General features: G+C 35.2%; 1 protein-coding gene across 4 annotated transcripts in view; it reads right to left on the reverse strand.

Annotated features, from left to right (window-relative positions):
* Window positions 1-21889, reverse strand: part of NAA35 (N-alpha-acetyltransferase 35, NatC auxiliary subunit) — an 80792-nt gene that overhangs the window by 33998 nt on the left and 24905 nt on the right. For all 4 annotated transcript variants that reach the window (XM_076008567.1, XM_076008566.1, XM_012787266.2 and 1 more), the window contains exons 7-11: window positions 12406-12472; window positions 12279-12322; window positions 10738-10788; window positions 9994-10077; window positions 8998-9112 (exon numbers count right to left, since the gene is read on the reverse strand). In XM_076008567.1, the coding sequence (XP_075864682.1) occupies window positions 8998-9112; window positions 9994-10077; window positions 10738-10788; window positions 12279-12322; window positions 12406-12472 (361 nt within the window). The remainder of the gene's footprint in view (window positions 1-8997; window positions 9113-9993; window positions 10078-10737; window positions 10789-12278; window positions 12323-12405; window positions 12473-21889) is intronic.

Raw genomic sequence — 21889 nt, forward strand, 5'->3', positions numbered from 1 at the left:
TGAAAACCTTTATTACCAGGGAAATATGTAAATATTAATGGGAAATGAATATCTTCTGTACTACATTTTTATAGAAATTAAAAATTATAATATAAAGCAATATTAATGTCTGAAACTAATTCAGCTGTCCTGCACATTGCAGAGTATTTAGCAGTTATCTCTGACCTCTTCTCTCTAGGTGCCAGTAGCATCCTTTATTGTTAAAACCTTTATTGTGAAAATTGAATACACATCCAGACATTGTCAAATAGCCCTGGGAGGCCCCAGTTGAGAAAGACTGGTCTAGACAAATACAATAAACAATTATAATTCACTATGAATAAGCCCAGTATGTAACAAGAACACCTAATCCCTGGAAAAATTAGGGAAAGACTTCCTAGAAGCAATGTCTAAGGAAAGACCTAAATGATGAGTAGTCATTCCAAGGACAAAATATTAGTCAGGACAAAGTTTTCCAAGCATATTAAAAGCCTAGAAGACAGAGAATATAACTCTTTTTTCCTCATGTAGCTGCAATTTTCCAAGCCCTAACTTCTCCAAACACAGCAAGTAAAAATAGATGCATACAAATAGATTGGAAACAAAGTTTCTGTGTATAAACTAAGAGGATATCTGTATGCTCCTCTCCATTCTCTACATACATTTAAAATTTCTCCCTGCATTTTTCTGAACATTGTCCATGTTAATGGTCAAAGTGGTTCCTAATAGCCATTTTCAGAGTCCAACACCTTAACCACTCAGCCATGACAGCCATACTAATGAGCTATTTTTAAATCTCAGCTGTTGTTGAATTTCAGGGTCTTAGTAACCATATTATACAAGGCATCATAAGTTGCTTGACTAGAAAAGAGGGTAAGAACCAAGATATAATAAAAGATCAAAGCTGGCAACCATGGAACTTTCTGTCTCTATAGTCTTTCCTACTTTTAAACAAGAAATCATACATTCATACTCTTTTATATATGGCTTATTTTGCTCAACATGTTTCCATGATTTATTCATTATGTTGCATGTATCAGTACTTCATTTCTTTTGATTGCTGGTATTTCATTGTATGGATATATCATCATTTTTCTATTCACATATCAAAACCATCAACATATTACTGACCTAACTTTTTGCTTTAAGGTGAACTTTGTTTTTCTTTGGACACGATCTCAAACTTACAGTAGAGTTGCAACTGTAGTCAATACCAAATCACCCTCTATTATGTTCAATGTTATTCAAAAACATACGCTTATATAATCACAATACAACCATCAGAATAGGAAACTGATCAATTATCATCACCTAATCCTCAGACTTCATTCAAGTTTTACAAACTGTTCCTCATATCTATGTCAAAAATCACAATATCATATCCATGTCAGAATCACAAAATCATTCTTACCCTCCTTTAACCTGGAACAGTTCTTGAGTCTTTCCTTGACTCCCATGATACTGACATCTTTGAAAACTAACAGACCAGTAATTCTAGATACGGCCTTTTAATGTGGGTTTGTCTTGTTTCCTCATGATCAGATACAAATTATGAATATATAACAGAAGTGATGCTATATTCTCACCACATCTTATCAGCAAAGATTTGACTCACTGTTAGTGATGTTAACTTTTATCCCTTGATTAAGGTGATGTCCAATAGGCCACTTCACTGTAGCTACTCTACTCCTTTCACCTTTGTAATTAATAAATATTTGTGGGTTTTGGGGTTCACCCACATAAGTATTGCTCATCATCATTAAACTGTCCACTCATTCATTTACTCACAACAGATGGGACGGCTTCCTCTTTTAGTCAACAAGTTATGATCTGTCAGAACTATTTACTTTGATACTCAAGTTTCCCCAAATTTGGCCTGTGTGAGTACCTATCTAAGCTACTGTCTATGTCCAATTGATATGTTCCTATCATTTTTTGAGTATTTATTCACTTTTGGAATAAGATGTTCTAGGCTCACATTGTTCTTATCTTGCCCAGCCATGGAATCAGCCAGTTCTCCAAGATGCCCTAGTTCCATTTAGTGGACAGTGGTATTTAGTAAACAAGAGGTGGATGCTAGCATGCTTACTTCTAGTGGGGTATTACCATTCCCAGGCTCTCTAAATGACAGATCTAGAAAGTTACGTGGTTATATGGATATACATATGTTTACATACATATACATATTTACATGTTTATATCAATCTACATATTAGAAGCTATGAACTTATATCCATACCTTCAATTTGAATCCAGTACCACACAGTTCAATCTAGTCTTCTCCCTTTCAGTTCTCCAACTCAGTATCTCAGCTCCCCAATTCTGAGAAACTTGGCACTCCATAATTCTCAGTTCATTTATATATGAGATCAATTCCCCTATACGTAATCAGTCTTTGTATTAGTTTCTAGGGGTGCTGTAACAAATTACCACAATTGGGTGGATTAAAACAACATTTATTCTCTCATGAAAGTTCAACATCAGTTTCAGCAGGCTGAAAACAAGATGTTAGCAGGGAAGCACTCCATCCAGAGGTTCTGGAGGAATCTCTTCCTTGCCTCTTCCAGCTTCTCATGGCACTTGGCATGCCTTCCCTTGTAATTGCAATATGCCAATCTCTCCCTCTGTCTTCACGTCACCTTCTCCTTTTCTGTATGTGTCAAATCTTCATCCAATTTAGAAGGACACTTATGATGATATTTAGGACCCCCCCCCCATATAATCCAAGATTATCTCAGCATAAGTACCTCAACCTAATCCCATCTGTAAAGATCCTTTCCCCAAATAAAGTAATAATTACAAGTCTTAAGAATTAGGTCTTGGATATTTTGGGGCCGTCATTCAGCCCACTACAATCTCCTATTACTGATATGCCAAGGCTCTAAGACTTCTACTCCGTTTGGAATGTCATCTCTGAAAAGACACTCTCGTCACCCTATCTAAGTTCTGGTATGGTACCTCATGCCAGGACATCTTTCTGCACAGAAGTTTTTCCTCACTCTGCTTAGGCTGCAATTACCCACACTGGACCAACCTTTCCACTCAAACACCCTCATCTTCCTGCTTATGCTTTGACATCCCATACTGTCCTGTCCTCTCCTCTTTCACAGACACCTCTTCATTTATGATATGACATCCTATACTCTTTTCAACATGCTTAGGCTCTGAAACCCTGCATCAGGGCACCCCCATATAAAGATGCCCTCTTTACTTGGATTGGGTCTCCCTGCACACAGCTGCCTACATGAATCTACCTTGGTTCCAGCATTCTATGGCAGACCTCTCCAACACTGAGTATGTCCTTCTTACCCTGCCTGGGCTCCCATACCCCATACTTCCCTCTTCTCCATGCTTTAGCACCTTCAGGCTCCAAAACCCAGCACTAGGCTGCCTTCCCATAGACACTCCTTTCTCGCCCTACTTAGGCTCTTAACACAGAGTGCCAGGTTGCTACCACCATATGGTTCCCCCCTCTCAATCCTGTCTAGGCTTAGGCACCCCAAGTTCAGCTTCCCTCCTGTGTGGATACCCTTCTCACCTCACTTGGGAAATAGTGAATCCAGCTGTGTTGAATGCTGACATGAAAAACTCTGAAGCAAGGATAATTGTAGCTTTAGATCTTAAGTACTTTACTAGGCTATACTATATCTTACTATCAATAATTCTTCATCAATTTTCCAAGAAACATATTATAGACTTTCAATTATACCAATGGATTTAGTTTTCTTCTTTCTAGAAATATCTAAAATTTTCAACATTTTTTTCCTGTTCCATTAAATAGTTCACTTCTTAAGGGACATCAATTATGAGTATATCAAATCTTCTTTGACTGTTATTTTCTAATACTTTAAATCTCTTTTGTTCACGTCCATCTTGCTTGGTTTATTTCTTCAATCCTGATCTCTATATCCTTTACAGTTTTGTTGAGGTCTTCATTTTCAGGAATTTTTTTCTCCATTGTTTTCCTGAACTCTGCCTGATCACTTTTTTTTTTTTTTTTTTTTTTGAGACAGAATCTCCGTTCTCTCGCCCTGGGTAGAATGCAGTGGCATCATCACAGCTCACAGCAATCTCAAACTCCTGGACTCAAGAGATTCTAAATGTTTATAGCAGCACAATTCACAATTGCAAAGATATGGAAACAACCCAATTGCCCATCAATACATGAGTGGATTAATAAAATGTGGTATATATATATACCATGGAGTACTATTCAGCTATAAGAAACAATGGTGATACAGCACCTCTTGTATTTTCCTGGATAGAACTAGAACCCATTCTACTAAGTGAAGTATCCCAAGAATGGAAAAATAAATACCACATGTACTCACCAGCAAACTGGTTTCACTGATCAACACCTAAGTGGACATATAGGAATACCATTTATCAGGTGTCAGGCAAATAGGAGGTGAGGAGGGGATAGGAATATACATACATAATGAGTGCAATGCGCACCATCTGCGGGACGGACACGCTTGAAGCTCTGACGGGGGGGGGGGGGCGCCAAGGCAACATATGTAACCTACATATTTGTACCTCCATAATATGCTGAAATAAAAAAAGAGAGAGAGAGAGATCCTCCTGCCTCACCCTCCCCAGTAGCTGGGTCTACAGGTGCTCACCACCACACCCAGCTAATCTTTTCTAATTTTAGTAGAGATGGGGTTTGGCTCTTGCTCAGGCTGCTTTGGATTGTCTGACCTCAATCAATCCTCTCGCCTCAGCCTTCCAGAGAACCAGGATTACAGGCGTGAAGCACCGTGCCTGGGCTGCCTACTTACTTTTATTACTCATCTTCTGTTATTATTTCTTCCTTTAGTCCTAATATGTTTGCTTTCTGCTCTTCTTCTATAGAGGCCATTTTTAATAAATTCTTTGGTATTTGCAGAAAAATGCTCCTGGTCTATGTTTTTGTTTTCTTTAGGGTTTTGTTTTGTTTGTTTTTTGTTAGGCTGTGGAAAAGTAACTACAGTTTTAGCATTGTTGAAATTTGCCTTTTGGTGTTAGAATACATTCTTAAATAAATGTGGTTATGTTATACATCATTTTCACGTGCATTTCCCACTTCATGTTGTTTTGCTAATGACTAATTACTTGCTATTTATTCTATATTTATTTTAGACTATGGAAATGATGTTAGACAAAAAGCAAAGTCAGGCGTTTTTATTATTCGAGTTCAAAATGGGTCATAAAGCAGCACAGACAACTTGCAACATCAACAACACATTTGGCCCAGGAACTGCTAATGAACATACAATGCAGTAGTGGTTCAAGAAGTTTTGCAAAGGAGACAAGAACCTTAAAGGTGAGGAGCACAGTGGCCAGCCATCAAAAGTTGACAACGTCCAATTAAGAGCAATCATCGAAGCTGATCCCCTTACAACTATACAAGAAGCTGCTAAAGAATCAATGTCAACCATTCTACAGTCAATCAGCATTGGAAGCAAAGTGGAAAGGTGAAAAAGCAGTTCTGGACTCAGAATACTTTCAACTTTTTTCTCATTTTTTGTCTCATTTTTAGCTCTCCTTTAAGATTGCCACAACTCTGTATTCTAAACTTTCTATTTATGTCATTTCTGCTCTTATACTTTCAATCTCAAAGAACATATTCCCTTTTGTATGCATCTTTTTCTTGTTTTATGTATTCATTTTTCTCATTTCCTTTAAGGTTTGCTTTCTTGTTTTTTTCTCTTTCTTTCAGGCTAGGGATTTCCAACTTTGACTATATACTCAGATTCGAAACTGAAACACAAAAAACCCCACTAAGAGCTCTGTGAATACGGACCAAGCCTAAGCCAAGTCATTTTACCTGGAGAACTGCTGATGTCAGTAAATTTAGATTTCGTTATTGTTTTTCTCCACCTCTTATGGAGATGGAGATAATCAGCTTGTCAGATTTCCCTAAGAATAATCTTCTACACGTTTAAGTGGAGTGCATAAACCTGGCTACATTGTTTTGGAAGCTAAATGGAGGGGAGAGAAGCAGGGAAAAGAGTAGGTCCCAACAGTAAGTATTTAAACTTTGATTCCATTCTCTCATATCGAGTATCCTTCAACTGGGCCTCATATCACCTCAGCCTAGAATCCCTCTGGTTCCCTCACTCAGAGAATAAACTTTAAGTATTCTGAGGTTCAGGAATGTCACTCAACAAAACAGGGGGAGGAAATCTCAGCTTCTAAACTGATTTTCAACCAGTTCTTCATGTCTTTGGCTAAATTTTCATCCCCCTTTCCAAAGGCATTTGGTAAACTAATAATGAAGCCTTTCAGTTTAAATTACAGTTTAAACTAATAATGAAGCCTACAGTTTAAGCTGAGTTGTCTTTGACTTCCCCTATGAGTGGCTAAGAATTCAGTTATTTGGAGACAGCTAAGTCAATGTCTTTCTCTTCTCCAGCTTCTAAAATTTTGTTGTTATTGTCTCCTTTCCCTGTCTTTTTTATCTTTACCAATTATGCCTAGTACTTTTAAAAAGTCACTTCTTTATTATCCATTGGAGTTTTCAGAAAATAAATGTGTTCAATCCACCAACTTTCATCCACTATCTTTTAATTTATTTTAAAAACATAAGTTCTCTTGAAAGTATGTGTGTCAGATTTGAAAATTTATTCCAAAAGTATCTACTAATTCCAGGCAACATAAATTTAAATACATTTTGAAATTTCCATTAGCAATTGTTAAAGATGCTTATAATCTAAAGGGTAAACTAGACCTAATTCACAGGTAACTATGAAACAACATGGGAGAAATATATTTTGACAAGGATAACTAGGAAAATCTCATTGGGGGAGATGATATAAACATCATTTTAAAGGATGAGCTATAATTCCAGACATAAAAGTGTAAAATTCAAGACAGCATAAGGAAAAAAAAACAGCAACATCTGTTTCACTGGATCTTCTTCTTCCTTTGTTTCTTCAACAGAGATTTAACCCAAGGTTCTGAACCCAGTAAGCCCTGAGTAATCACATCCACTCCTTCAATTTGAATAAGCACTTAATATGAAAATGACTCCAAAATTTATTTCCATCCATTTTCCAGAGCCAAACATTTACTTTACTAGTGAATTGCTTCACATCACCACATCAAAAAATCCTATTATCTGAGCAGCCCTCCTTACCCTCCTCTCAATCATTTCTGCCTTCTGCATCTTCATTAAAATATTACCATTCACTGAGTGAGCCCATCAGCAAAGTTAAATTCTTCCTATTTTCTCCCTTAACACCACTGTCTCCAATTCCTACAGAATATACACCTTTACAATGAGAAGCTAAAATGAATCCTCAGTGATTTCAAGGTTTATGTAGTCATTCTTGTCACTAGCTGGAGTTGTAATAATAGTAAGGCAGCAAAATGAGTTATCTGAGACCAAAACTAATCTACACTATTATTTTTGCATCATTCATCTTAGAATAGACATTACAAAATCCTAACTTTTTAGTTATAGGACTCTATGGCTTTATGATTAAGGGATAATTACAAAGTTAAATTAAGCCAGCTATAAGGTATTACACAGAAAACTAAGCACAGAGTGAATATTCTTTAAGTTTAAAATTTCACTTTCTTAGTCAAAGGTTACATTTTTTAAAAGTTTATTCAAGCCACAGTTTATATGTAAACTATTTCCTGAAGCTTACTTGTAAGCATACAATAAACCCAGAGAAACTGTGGAGAACATACACAATTTTTAGCACTGGTTTGAAATACAGGGAAGCCACAACCTGTAGCTACTAATGATCCTATGGTAATTATCATCTCAGAGTTTGCTTGATTGTAAATATAAAGAACAGTTCACAGTAGTCAGATATGACAAAAAGAAACATAAGATACCAGTAATCTGGAAGACTGTTTTGTGTCATTAATATCTTATTTGGATATTATCCAACAAATAAATTACTTTGAAGCCATGTATTATACAGTGGTTTTCATGAACGTATTCTTGCACTAGATTTCAAAGTATTTAAGAGTTGTGGATATTTTACACCTCTATGTAAACATGCACTATTGGTTGCTATGCTACGCATCACAACTTTTTTATGTCTCATGGTGACAGAATGCCACCTAGTCACTCATCTCATAAACATATTCCCTCTCCTGGGGCAAAAGAGAAAATGTTAATGAATTAATACAAATTAAGCATAATTACTAGACACATTCAAATTGATAATACTGATTTCCTAACCCAAATTACCTTCTGGACTGCTCCGTTTTTCCTTGAGTAAGGAAGGAAAAATTCATAGGAAAGGAAACATAACTCCTGTCCCTAAATGGAAGGGAGAGGTGGAAAGGGAAAAGGGTGGGAATCAGAAAAAACTTGCCTTCCTGGTGGGAAGATCAACAACTGGGAAACACTAAAGAATATAAATATCACCTCATTTTGATTAGTTCTAAGGGTAATCAAAACTGCTACACACTATTTAAAATGTTAACCCAATTGTAAATTTTATAATAAAATACACTATTCCTTTTACTTTAAGACATATTTTATAAACAAAATATGAGTACCAACAACATGCCAAACACCGTAGAGATACAAAAAACAAGACAGTCCCTGGCCTTAAAAGTATTCAAAATCTCATGTAAGGATGAATGGGTAAATAATTACAATACAGTGTACTAAAAAAAATGTTATAACAGAGGCATGTATGAGTGCAATGAGGCCACAGAGGGAATACCTAGGTCTGCCTAATGGAGACAGGGTAGACTGCAATGGGAGTCATGATCTCTCAGACAAAAGTAAAGAAGAGAGGTGATTAAAAAAGAAGTTACTGCTGACATCACATCACGAATACAAGACAGAGTCTGAACAGTAAATTACAGAATATGGCCAAGTTCTATAGTATTGTTCTTCAGTATAGAATAAATTTTAAAAGAGGGGAGCATAGACTCTATATACGTCTCTAGAGTAAAACATTCCAAGGTCCAGGCAGACTGACAACTGAAATTTTAGAATAAACCAAACACTATGTATTTTAGATGGGAAAGAAGAAAAAGAGTAGGAGAAATATGAAAAATTACCTCCTTTTGTAGTATCATTCTGGGCCTGGATGCCATGATGCAATGAATTATGAATGGCAGAAAGAAGATCTGCTGCTTGAACCATCAATTTTTGAGCTTCTGCAACAGCACTGGTCTAGCAAATAAATCACCAAAAACATTCTTACATATTCTTTCACTGAAAGATATACATTAAATAGGAAAATCCTATAAACAATAATGAAATTAAATGCTTGCTATAATGACATTGGTTTTCACAAACTATTAGCTTAATACAGGATGCCCAGATCCTGTTAGGATAGAAACTTTTTTATTCTCATCTATATCTTGTAGGATCCATCAAAGAGAAAAAAGAACTATTTCTGGTTTATTTTATTTATCTTATTTTTTATAATAAAAACCAGAGATGTAGTCAAGTGGAAAATGGGAAATATATCAATAAGTCTACTATGTCATTAATCAAGGTGGGGAAAAAACAAGAAAAAAACTGAATTATTGAAATCAGAGCAATGGTAAAGGCTGGATCTCTATTTACCACTTATTAACTATTCACAAATTAGTCTGTAACTCACTTAATACAAAAATACACAAAAGAAAAAATGTTCCCTATCTAGGGCTTGCTTTTGATTCTATACAAATCCAATATTTACTTGAAAAATAAGCCTACTAAAATTCTCATTATAATTCTCATTATTCTTACTTTCTACTGAAGGGAAAGAACAGGCCTACCTAAAATTCTTATTTTTACTTTCTTCTTTTCAATTCACAAAATATGACAACCCACAAGCTATTTCAGCTTCCACTGTTTTATTTACTAATAAGTAATAGAACATAAAATTCATGTGACTTCTTGAGAAAATCATCAGGGTTATTCTGGTGTAAATAGATCAAATCCTGAGTACTGTGTATTTGAGATTAGGAGTACTTTAATGGAAAAGTCTCACAACAGCTTCAATAAGGCATTCCATCCAAAAATCACTAAAATAGATATAGACAAATTATAGTAAATGCCCTTACCTCTTTCTTAGTAAAGGCTATAAGCACTGTCAGCAACACTCGAGTAAATTTCACTCTGCTGAATACTGCTAAACACTGTTGGTGCTAAAAAACAAGAAACGACTAGAAGTTAAAAGATGCAAAAACTGCCAAAGGAATTTTATTTTAAAATATATTATTTTAACTCCTAAATCTCAATGTTAGTAACTTATTACATGGCATATATCTTCACTTAAAGGCATTTAAATTCCTGAAAAACAAGTTGTAGAAAACAACAAAACAAAGCCTATACTTTTGAAATAGAAATATGAAGAAAAGTTTCTATCGATATCAACAGGACTGATATTTTAAGTCAAAAGTTATACTATCATTTCACAAAAGCACATTTAATTAGCATTTTAAAAAGGACTGATTAAAAAGTGCTTTAAGCAGAGTCAGAAAATTTACGATCTAACAGAGGTTCAGCAACTTTTGATACTGTGGAAGTTCTTGAGCTTTGCCAACCTTCAATGCATCATCTGTAAAAGATCAATTTTTTCTTCCTACCTCACAGGAATATTGAAGAGTTTTGAAATCATGTATTTGAAAGAGATGCATTATCATTCTATCAAAATAAATACAAGGGAAATAAAATCCCTTGCAATGTCTAATTTTTAAAGAAATACCTTAAAAAGGGCTTCCATAAATTATAACGCAGTTCATAAAACTACAACATTAAGAGGTAGACTTCTCTGATATTATCTACCAGAAAATAAGTTCAATTACTTCTAGTTCAACTTCTGGATCTCTTTCTTCTCCTTGTCGACTTCTAGTACTCTAAAATTTTAAGAAAGGTGAATTAAAATAAATATAAACCTGGAAAAGTATCAGATTATAAATATACAAGGTAACGTACTTAATTTATTAAGTATACACAAGAATTTATTTTTAGGAAAATGTGTAGAGAAAAAATCCTGTGTCCTGTATTTATTTTCCTCCTATTAATGCCATATACAAAAAGTTTATTTTGATATAAATTATAACGATCATGCAATCAGTTATTGAAACAGCATAAGCAAAACAATAAAATAAGTATTATAAAAGCATATAACACAGAGTACACTTTCCTTTAAAACTATCTAATTATTGAAATTCCTGATGCTCTCAAAACTAACCCTGTTAGAAAAAAATAATAATCTTTACAAAAATCACATCATAAAAATAAAGTTACTTGACCTGATTTACACTAAAATGCAAGGCATCTTGTTAATACAAGTGATATAGTTGACAATTTTATTTGACAAAATAAGGGCAGTGCCTCAGGAAGATCTGGTAAAAGATGCTGGTTCTAAACCTGGAGCTGCCACTTACTAAGTACATGCCCTTAAGACTCAAACACAGGTTACTTAACTCCTTTGAGTTGTATTTTCCTAATCTGAAAGTGGGGCACTGTGCATTTAATTGCCTAACTCACTAAATGATGTAAAAATAAAGAGAATAACAAAGTTTCTTTGACAACCATACTCCTATACAAATCTAAAAAAATAGTAAAAATATAATTTTTTCCCTTTTCAATCTCTATGAAAAACAAATCATCAAGGTCACATAGCTGAAGGATGTCATCTAGAAAGAAGGTTTTTACCAGATTTAGGATATTACCATTTACTGAGCTCACCTACTGTGTTCTAAACACTGTATCAGCTAGTAAAGACACAAAGGTGAAGAAGACAATCCTTACCTTTGAGGGACTTAAAACTCTAATGGGAGAAAAATACAATTCTTCAAATAGCATACTAAAAGTCTTAAACATTGGCAAAAATTAAAAGAATTTGAAGAGTTAAATTTTTAATACACTTAGCTCTTTGTATTTGAGGGTTGGATTCAACCAACTGCCAACCAAAAATATTCAGGGAAAAAAACAATACAGTAAAAAATAATACAAATTTAAAAACACAGTATAACAACTATTTACACAGCATTTACCTTGTAGTAGGCATTATAAGTAATCTAGAGATGATTTAAAGTATATGGGAAGGTTATATGCAAATATGAAGCCACTTTTTACAAGGGACTTGAGCATTATCAGATGTTGGTATCCTTAAAGGTCATAGAACTAATACCCCAAGGATACTAAGGGAATGACTGTATTTGAAAATGACATTAATTTATCAGAAACTTCTCCAGCAGCATTCAAATTCATTACAGAAAAGGCTCAGCATATAAAGGAGATAGGTGGTTCTATATAAACTATCTGTAATCAGTTAAAATTAATCTAACATTTAAGGGAATACCAAAACCCTACACCAAAAAAAAGAAAAGCAATATACCTTTACTCTTCGTTGCATGTCATCCTCCACATCTTTTAGCATGCCTAGAAAGAGAAAGAGTAGTAAGTTTAAAAAGGAAATAAATCAAAATGTAAAACTTGTGAATTATCTTTATAAATGATTTTACCTGTAACTCGAAGATCTGTCACACTGTTAGCCATTTTAAATCCATAAGTCATTGACTGAAAATCTTCCTATACAAAGATGGAATAATTAGGCCTTTGAACAATAGCAAAACTTTTTATATTTTTCTTATAAAATCACTAATTAATAAGAAAACAGAAACGAAATGTCATCCTGCTGGTCTAAATACTGCTATTATACATCCAAGCTTTCCTTATAGGCCTACACTTAAAACACCATACTCTATTGCCATCTCTGTCCTTAATTTCAATTGCTTCTCCTTAGGCAATTTAAATATACCTGGATTTAATACGTTCATTTTGAAAATAAGGCTAATGCTTATGAAAATATCACAAAGTAGTAATTTCTACTTACAAACTATTCTCACATTCACAGATGAGCAATATATAATAATAATTACTATTTAATGATAGGGTTGTAAGATTTAGATAAGACTTATTTCAAAAATTACTCAATGCCTGCTTACATACTATTAGGCTACAAAGGTTAAGCCTTCTCAAATAGAATTACTCAAAGTGATACAAAACCATGTTCTACTGTAAGGAAAAAAAGAATTATTCATACATATACCCCTACCCTCCAAATCATTTTTTAAATAATTTCACTGCTGAGTCATTAACAAATTAAGTGGTTTGCTGGACTCGCTCTGAAGAAAATAAATTTATTAATAATATCTGGCTGATTGAATTAAGAAGTCATAAGCTCCACCAAAGGAATGTTTCTACCATATTATAATTCCTATAATAATGTAAATAAAAACCTAATAGAATAGAATAATAGGTAGCTACAGAAGAAGCCAGAACTATAGCAAAATTTCTGTATTCTTAACAAAAACAGTGAGCATTGAATTGATGTCAAGTACTATTAATGTATCTCACAAACAGAAAGAAAAAAAATCACAATGTCCATAGTTTCAACTCATTTATGGTCAGTATATGATTCACATGACTCGGTCTTTTAAAACTCTCAAGTTATATAACAGAGCTATAAGCTTATCATCCTCTACATCAGGCATCCTCAAACTACACACCTAGCACATTTATTCAGCCCTCCGGGTGTTTTTGCCACCGCTACCTGTCCTGCTTAGCAGCTGACTTGTCCTGGGCCCACAGTGCTCACTCTTCAACGGTCTGAAGGACAATGAACTGGCCCCCTGTTTAAAAAGTTTGAAGACCCCTGCTCTAGATAAAGTTTATATCTACTTGGACATCAAACAGGATGCTCAAATTTTACTTCTCCAAAAAGGAACTCCTGATGTCCACTTTCTAGTATTATCCAACCATTAAAGGCACTACCATCTATCTACAGTGGCTCAGGCTGAAAACCTGGGCTTCAGTTCCTCTTGTTTTCCCACATCCCATACGAAATCCATCAGAAAACCCTGCAAGCTCTATCTTCAAATTCTAATTTAACCACTTTTTGTCCTTTCACAGCTATCTCTAGTTTAAATCGCCACCCTCTCTCACTCCTTAACAAACTCCAGACAAGTCTCTTACCTGCTACACCTGTCCTGCTATAATTTATTCACCACCAGAAGGCAGATGGATTACTTTAAAATAAGTCAGATCATGTCACTTCCCAACTCAAAACCCTTCAATAGTTTCCTACCTCACAGTAAAATCCCAAAGTCTAACATGGCCTCTACAGCCCTGTATCATGTGACTCTGGTATCCCTCTCCAACCTTGTTTCTACCACTCTTCTCCATGTTCACTACACTACACTACACAGGCCTTGTTGCTATGGTTCAAATCTACCAACCACATTCTCTTCTCAGGAACTTTTTACTTGCTGACCTCCACCCCAAAGTGATTTTCTTCAAAATATTCACAAGGCTCCATCTCTTACTATATTCCAGCTTCTGTTCTAAAGTCAAGTCTTCACATAGTTTTCTTTGTGCATTCTACGACACACCCTCTACTGTTTTATATCTCCTTATCCTGCTTTACTTTTCTTCATGGAACTTATTACCATCTGACGTGATATATGTATTTGTTTACATATATATTATTTGTCCCAAAGAATGTATATTCATTCCATGAGATTAGGGCTTAATTTTATTCACTGCTTTATCTCTAGGGCTTAGAATAGTGCTTAGCACAGAGTACTTACTGTTCAATAAATGTTTGTTGAACGAATGACTGACATACTCCAGGGCAGGGGTCATAAATGCAAAAAGCAGGTTACCTTCCTAAGTACATCTCACTAAATACAAGATACATTGGGGAGTGGTAAAGACTGGCAAATCAGAACGCATGTTTCATCTGAAGGGAGACAACCACTACTTGCTCTGTTGCAGCCATGAATGTATACAGGGCCAGTGTGGTCAGATTTCCTAATTTTTCAGAAGAAAAATCTAGGTTTTTCTTGCTTAATGTAAAATCTTCCAATTAAAAAAAAAACTTGGAGAACATTGTGTAGACAAAGAACAAAGTAAAAATACTTATATATCCTACCTGTGAAATGTTAGTTTCCCAAGAAGGGTCTAAGGAAAACTATCTTGCTGGAGACAATCAGAGGTTCTATGTGATGCATACAAGCCTCAGTAACAAAAATTTAACATAAGTCACTGGAGGACTGAGAGCAGGGGAGTCATGTAAACAAACTGCTACCATTAAAAGATCATTCTTGAAGATTTTTGATTTGAGGACAGTTGTCAGAGTAAAACTAGAGAGACCAGCTATTGAACTATATCCAACAGTTCAAGCAGGAGCTGAAGTGATTTAGATTGGGATTTTAACAGGAGGGATGGTAAGAAGTTGTTGAAATCAGGATATATTTAAAAGGTAAAGCCAATATGATATGCTGATGAAGTGAATGTGGGTATGAGGTACAATTAGGCATCATTTTTAGGTTTTTGGTCTGAGCAACTGATAAATGAGGGTAACATTTCCTTAAATAAGACAGGCCTTAGAAGGAGCAGGTTTAAGAGCAGAAATGGAGTACAATTTTGGTTACATTAAGTATGCAATTTCTTTGGTCATCCAAGTGAAGATTTCAGTAAGACACTTGAGTCTGGAAGTCAGAAAGAAATCAGGACTGGAAATGTAAATCTGGATCTCCTCAGCATATAGTTGGTATTAAAAGCCAGAGAACTAGAGGAAATCAACCTAGGGAGACAGTATAGGGAAGACAGGGAGCCCAGGAGTAAAGCAAGCACAGGACCTGAACTAACCAGTGAGGAAGAAAGAAATCCAAGACTGTGGTATCAAGAAGATGGAGAAAAAAGTATTTCAAAGAGCAATCAACTGGGTCAATAATGCTCATAGGTTGAAGAGGGAGGGGTGAGTAGACTAGATTTAGTAAGATGAGTAAAGACCAGTTTCTCTGTAATGGTGGTGAAGAATGGCCATTTGGAGTAGGTAAGGAGACAGTGAAAGAGAAAGTAAAATTAGCAAATACTATTAAAAACAGCTAATTCAAGAAGTTTTCTGTGGAGGGTTGCAGATAAATGGGACTATAGATATAAGCAACTATGAGATCTAGGAAACTGTGATGTTTTAAAATGAATGATATTAAAGCATGTTTATATGCCAATAAGAATAATCTAGTAGTGAAGGAGAGGCTAGTAATGCAATACAAAAAAAGGTTTATTAACTGCAGTAGGCAAGAGAGGATGGAATCTAGAACACAAGTGGAGGGGCTGAGTTTAGACTCTTACAGGGATACTTTCATTTTAAGAGGACATAAGACAGAGTACACGGACGTCAATAGACAGGTTAGCACTTTTGATAGTGAGCAGATGAGGCATTTCTAATATTAACATCTGGCTGCAGCTAATATTTCAATAATGTAGAAGGCAAGTTGAAGGTGAGAAGAGTTGGCATTGTAGGTGTGAGAAATAAAAATGGAAAAGTCACTTCAGAGACTAGAGAAATAAATCCACTGCAAAAGTATAGGATGGGATTGCCTCCAGTGTTGACTGCTCATCTGAAATTTGCAGTCATAAAATTAAACTGAGAATAGACACATATGTGAGTTTTCTACAGCAGCTTCTGCTGGGTACAAGCACAGAATAGGCAGATAATTGTGGTTTTGCCAGGTAAGTAACACAAATGATGAGTGAGCCAAGGAAGATAAGGGTGTTTGAGTGATTTAAAGCAATGGACCATGAAAATTAGGACACAAAGAGAGTAACAGAAAGTAATAAAGTGACAGCATCCATGAATTGGAGGTCTCTGTGGAACTGAAGGATACTGGGATTAGGGGAAATCAGAATAAGTAAGTCAGACAGTAAGGATAGCAATCAAAGGGTAGCATGGATGAAATTAAGATTTTGAGGTAAGTAGATTAGTGGGGAAAAAATGTCCATCTATCCCCTCATTCCTAAACCATTTTCTGAGCACCCTATGGTGGCTGGTATGGGCTAGATACCAGGAATATAGTATTAAAATACAAGCACTGCCATTAACCAGAGGAGACATCTATGTTATCAGCTAAGGCCCACATTGTTTATTGTATTTTACAGTGTCTCTGCAACACTGCCAAGATATAACTGCAGAAAGTTCAGGGATACTTAAGGTTCTATAAAGTAATGCACTTAAAACAACGCAGCACAGCAAGGATATGTAGATTAGTAAAATATTTACAATCATAACTGAAAGAGAATACCCCTCGCTACCAGTATGAACAGAGAATGTGATTCTACTGGAACAATAATCTTGATGGTAATAATAATGTAATATTCTAATAAAGAAAAATTGTTCAATTCCTCTAAAACTTACATATTAAGATATACTGGCTGAGATTTATCATTGCTTTAAAAATTCATTTCACAGATAAAATACTTTGAATAAAGATTTCAGGGGCTCCTGAAATAATTCAATTCATTCAACCAAAATGTGAGTGCCCACTACAGACCAGATATTGGGTAGCATATTAAGGGTACAAGTAAGGGTAAAACAGGCACATATGATATTTTAGATTAAGATGTGAAGCAATTAAATGTCCATTAATAAGTGGTTTGTAATTTACTCTATATACAATGGAATACTAATAGCTAACATTATGTTTACTCTGTGCCAGGTACTGTTCTAACCATTTTACTTGTATTAACTTTGTTATCCTCACAACAATGCTCTGAGGTGAGTACTATCACAAACTATATTTTATAAAGGAAAAAAAACTAAGGCATAGTAAGGTTAAATTCCCCAAAACTACAAAGTTTGGAAGTGACAGCCAGAATTTAAATCTAGGTGGTCTCCCTTCCCAGAGGCCATACTTTAACATTCATTTTGAGAAAAATTTCGGATCATAAAGTTACAAAAATAGTAAAGATAAGTCCCATTTCCCTTCACCCATATCACCCAAATGATAACATTTTTACATTTCCATTATAATTCTCTACTTTTTTTCAGAAACCTTTAAGACTAAATTGTAGACTATGATACCCCCTACCTCTAAATACTTTAGTGTGATTTCCTAAACACAAAATCCCCCTCTCACATAACCATGATTTAATTATCAATCAGGAAATTCACGTATATTTAATCTCCTTTAATCTGGAGCAGTTCTGTCCTTATCTTTCATGCTTGACATTTTGAAACAGTACAAGGCAAAGTAATTTTGTAGTATATCCCTCAATTTGGGCTTGCTTGATTTTCTTCAAGATTAAATTCGAGTTATACCATATTTGGTAGGAATACCACAGGAGTGATGTTCTATCCTCCTTAGAGCAGTCTATAGGGAGGCACATGATATCAATTTGTCCCATTACTGGTAATACCAGCCACTTGGCTACGTTGGTGTCTGCCAAGTTTCTCTACCATAAAGTTATCATTTTTCCTTTTGTAATTAAGAAATATCTTGTAGGAAGGAGACTAAGTACATACCCTAGAGACTAAGTACATATCCTGTGTCTCACTGTACTTCTGTAGTTTTAGGCATCCTTTGATGATTCTTGCCAGAAATAATTATTCAAAAACTGTACTTTTCACACAATGGTATGTACCCCTCAGCCCCCCAAAAAGGAAGAGAAATCTACCTACATGTGCTGATATGTACAAAAAGCCTGTTCTCTATTATTCAGAGAATATTTGGAAAGATACCAAATGGATAGCAATGTTTACTCTTTATGAGGAGAACCAGGAACTACAGTTAAAACATGTATAAGTTAAAAATATGTTCAGCTACAAAAATCCAACTACAGTGACTTAATTGATGCAGACTTTTATCATGCAAATGAAAAGAATATAAGAAGCAATCTTCCTTTCAGCTCCACCATCCTGAGCTCTTAAATTCTTTCACAAAATGAAGCAGTACTTGCAGACATCACATCCATGTTCAAGAAAAATGGCAAGAAAGGGGGTGGACCATACCATTGTCATTTAACTTGGCACACTATTAAGAATAAAATGGGATACTATTAACAATTACACAAGGACAAAAGGTGCCAAGCAGGACTGATCCGTGGAAACCAAATGTGTAGCTCCATACATAACAGAAGAACATGCTAAGGGTGGGCAGAAAAGAAAACTGAAGTCTGTCTGGACAAGTCAGAGAGTGGGATCCTAGTTTAAAAATAAATAGGACTTTGCCCTGAAAGGATACATGGAAGAGAAAAGGAGTAAAAGTCAGAGGTAACATCCTCAGAGAAAGCACTGGATAGTGAAAAAGAGTAACATATTTAGGAACAGCTAAACTATAAAATGTGAAATGGAGAAGAAAGATAAGCAATAAAGTTAGGGCCAGATAATGAACAGAATTACTCTAAGAGTTTTGAATTTTATCATGTAGACAGTAGAAATGTTGGACTTCTGGATTAATGTTGTATTTCCACAACACCTTGTGAAATCATCTATCTAAATCATTGCTATCTAAAATGATAGCAAAGGAATTAAAATTTAAATCCCAGCTGGGTAGAGTGGCTCATGCCTAGGATCACTTGAAGCCAGGAGTTCAAGACCAGCCTGAGCAACACAGTAAGACCTTGTCTCTACAAAAAATAGAAAAATTAGCCTAGTACAGTGGCACATTCCCATAGTCCCAGCTACTTGGGAGGCTGAGGTGGGAGGACTGCTTGAGCCCAGGAGTTCAAGGCTACAATGAGCTATTACCGCACCACTGCACTCTAACCTGGATGACAAGAGCAAGACCCGTCTCAAAAAAAAAAAAAAAAAAAATTAAAAAATTAAAAAAATTAAATCCCCCAGGGACAAAGACAATAAACAAGATATATAAAGCAATTTTTGGAAGACACAAAGATAACTGACTTAGAGTGAAATGAACTAAACAGATACCAATAAAAAGCAAGGACAAAGAAAACACTCAGGAATTAAGAGATGTCAGATACATTTTAAGGTTGAGGTGTGGGGCTATAAGTAGCTGGACATCTAAGCAAGGAGCTCTCAAGACTCCCTCCCATCCTCATTCTGCACAGCAAAGTCATATGCCTACCATTTTATTGCCAGCACCTGCTAAACGCCTGACACATGCTAAGTAAATGAATAAATAAGATAGCATAGATCACTGACAGGCAAACTTTTTCTTAAAAGGCCAGATACTATATATTTCTTGCTTTGTAGGCCAAGTGGCAAAATGGAGGATACTGTAGGTATTTACATAATCATTTAAATGTAGCCATTTAAAAATGCAAAAACCATTCTTAGCTCAAGAGCCATAATAAACATAAGCAGCAGGGTGTATTGGCCTGCAGGCTATAGTTTGCTGATCTTTGGTTCATAGGACCTCAGAAGAGCTCAGATATTCAGTATGAAAGAAAGAGAAGGGTAAAGGATGACTCTAAAGTTTTTGGTCTGTACCAATTAGAAGAATGAAGGAGTTTTATCTGCTGAGATTGAGAAGATTATAAAAGGAAAAAGTTGGAGGCAAGAGAAAAGTCAGTAGCTCAGTTTTAGAAATGTTAAGTTTAAGATAGATATCCAAGTGGAGAAGGAGAATAGGTGGTGGCATGTATGAGTATGAGGTTCAAGGAACAAAGTCTAGGTTGATGATGTAACTTTGAGCTTTATTCGACACAGAATTTAAGAATATGAAACTGCATGAAATCATTAAGAGAGTGAGTATACATAAAGAAGAGGTGTAAATAGAAAAGAGGTGTAAAACTGAGCCTGAGCCACATCAATGTTTAGGCCTATTTTGTGCAATATAGCAGCTATTATACCACGTAACAACTACTGAGTACTTGAAATGTGGCTACTTCAAACTGAGATGTGCTGTAAGTGTAAAGTACACACCAGGTTTAGAATACTTAGTACAAAAGAAAAATGCAAAATATCTCATTAATATTTTTAAATCTTTTATTAATAATATTAAATATTGACTATTTTAAATTTAAATATTTTAGATATATTAAGCTACATAACATATGCTATTAAAACTGATTTTACCCATGATTACTAGAATATTAAATTAAACTATGTATGTGGCTTACACTATAGTTCTATTGTACAGTGCTGGGTTAGAGAATGAAATGACAAGAACTACCAGTGAGGTAGGAAACCAGGGTAGAAAGACATCTTAAAGTCAAGGAAAGAATTTGTTTTGAGGATTGAGTGAAAACTATGTCAGAATCTGCTGATAATTCGAGTTTCAGACCAAACCTTAACCACAGGGCTTAGTAACATTGACATCTTTGATGACCACAACATTGCTGTTATGGTGAAAGAAGGGTTCAAAGGTTAATTAGAGCAGATTCAATAGAGAAAAAGATGAGAGAAACAAAGACAGTGGGTTTGAACACCTCTTTTAAGGATCTGGCTGAAAAGAAGATTAAGATATGGGCAGAAGATGAAGGATAATATTATGCTAAGAAATGGTTGTTTTAACAAGAGAAACAAAAAGTATGTTTGTATGCTGATGTGAATGATTAATAAGGAGGCAAATTCATTATGCAAAGACAGACGGGAGAATTGCTATAGCAATGTCTTTAAATATAAAACAGGGCATGAGATCAATGCACAAGCAGAAGGAATCACCCTTAGAAGTACAGAAGGTTCATCTATGTAACAGAAACACAGGAGAACACAGGACATGTAATCTAATAAGTGGGAAGACTGCTTCTATTTTGGCAGTATAATAGGAAGGTAGGTCATGTGCTTAAAGTGAGGAGAGTGGAAGTGTTGGATATAGTAAGAGAGTGGGAGTAAAAAAACTAGGGAAATGTAATGACTGCCAGGTAGCACTCAATGCCCACTTGAAGTTAGTGGTCATAAATTGGAAGTAGGACCAACCAGTATGAATGTGTATTTCTCCAGTTGCAGTGAAAAGGGCAGGTTTAAAGGCAGAGTAAGCAAAGGGTTGGATTTAAGTAGGACTGAGGTACAATAAGGGAAGAGAGGAAGGGAGTTGAAAGTATATGCAAGGGAGTGATTATAATAAAGGAAAATGGTATTTATATTTGAAGAAGAAAGACAAGAAGCTAGTAATAATAGAGAAAAGATGATATGATGAATGAATTGAAGTTCGGGAGAGAATGAAGAACTGTAGGAGTCAGAGTACAATCTATAAA

Source organism: Microcebus murinus, chromosome 12, assembly GCF_040939455.1.
Source record: "Microcebus murinus isolate Inina chromosome 12, M.murinus_Inina_mat1.0, whole genome shotgun sequence".
NCBI classification, from domain to species: domain Eukaryota; kingdom Metazoa; phylum Chordata; class Mammalia; order Primates; family Cheirogaleidae; genus Microcebus; species Microcebus murinus.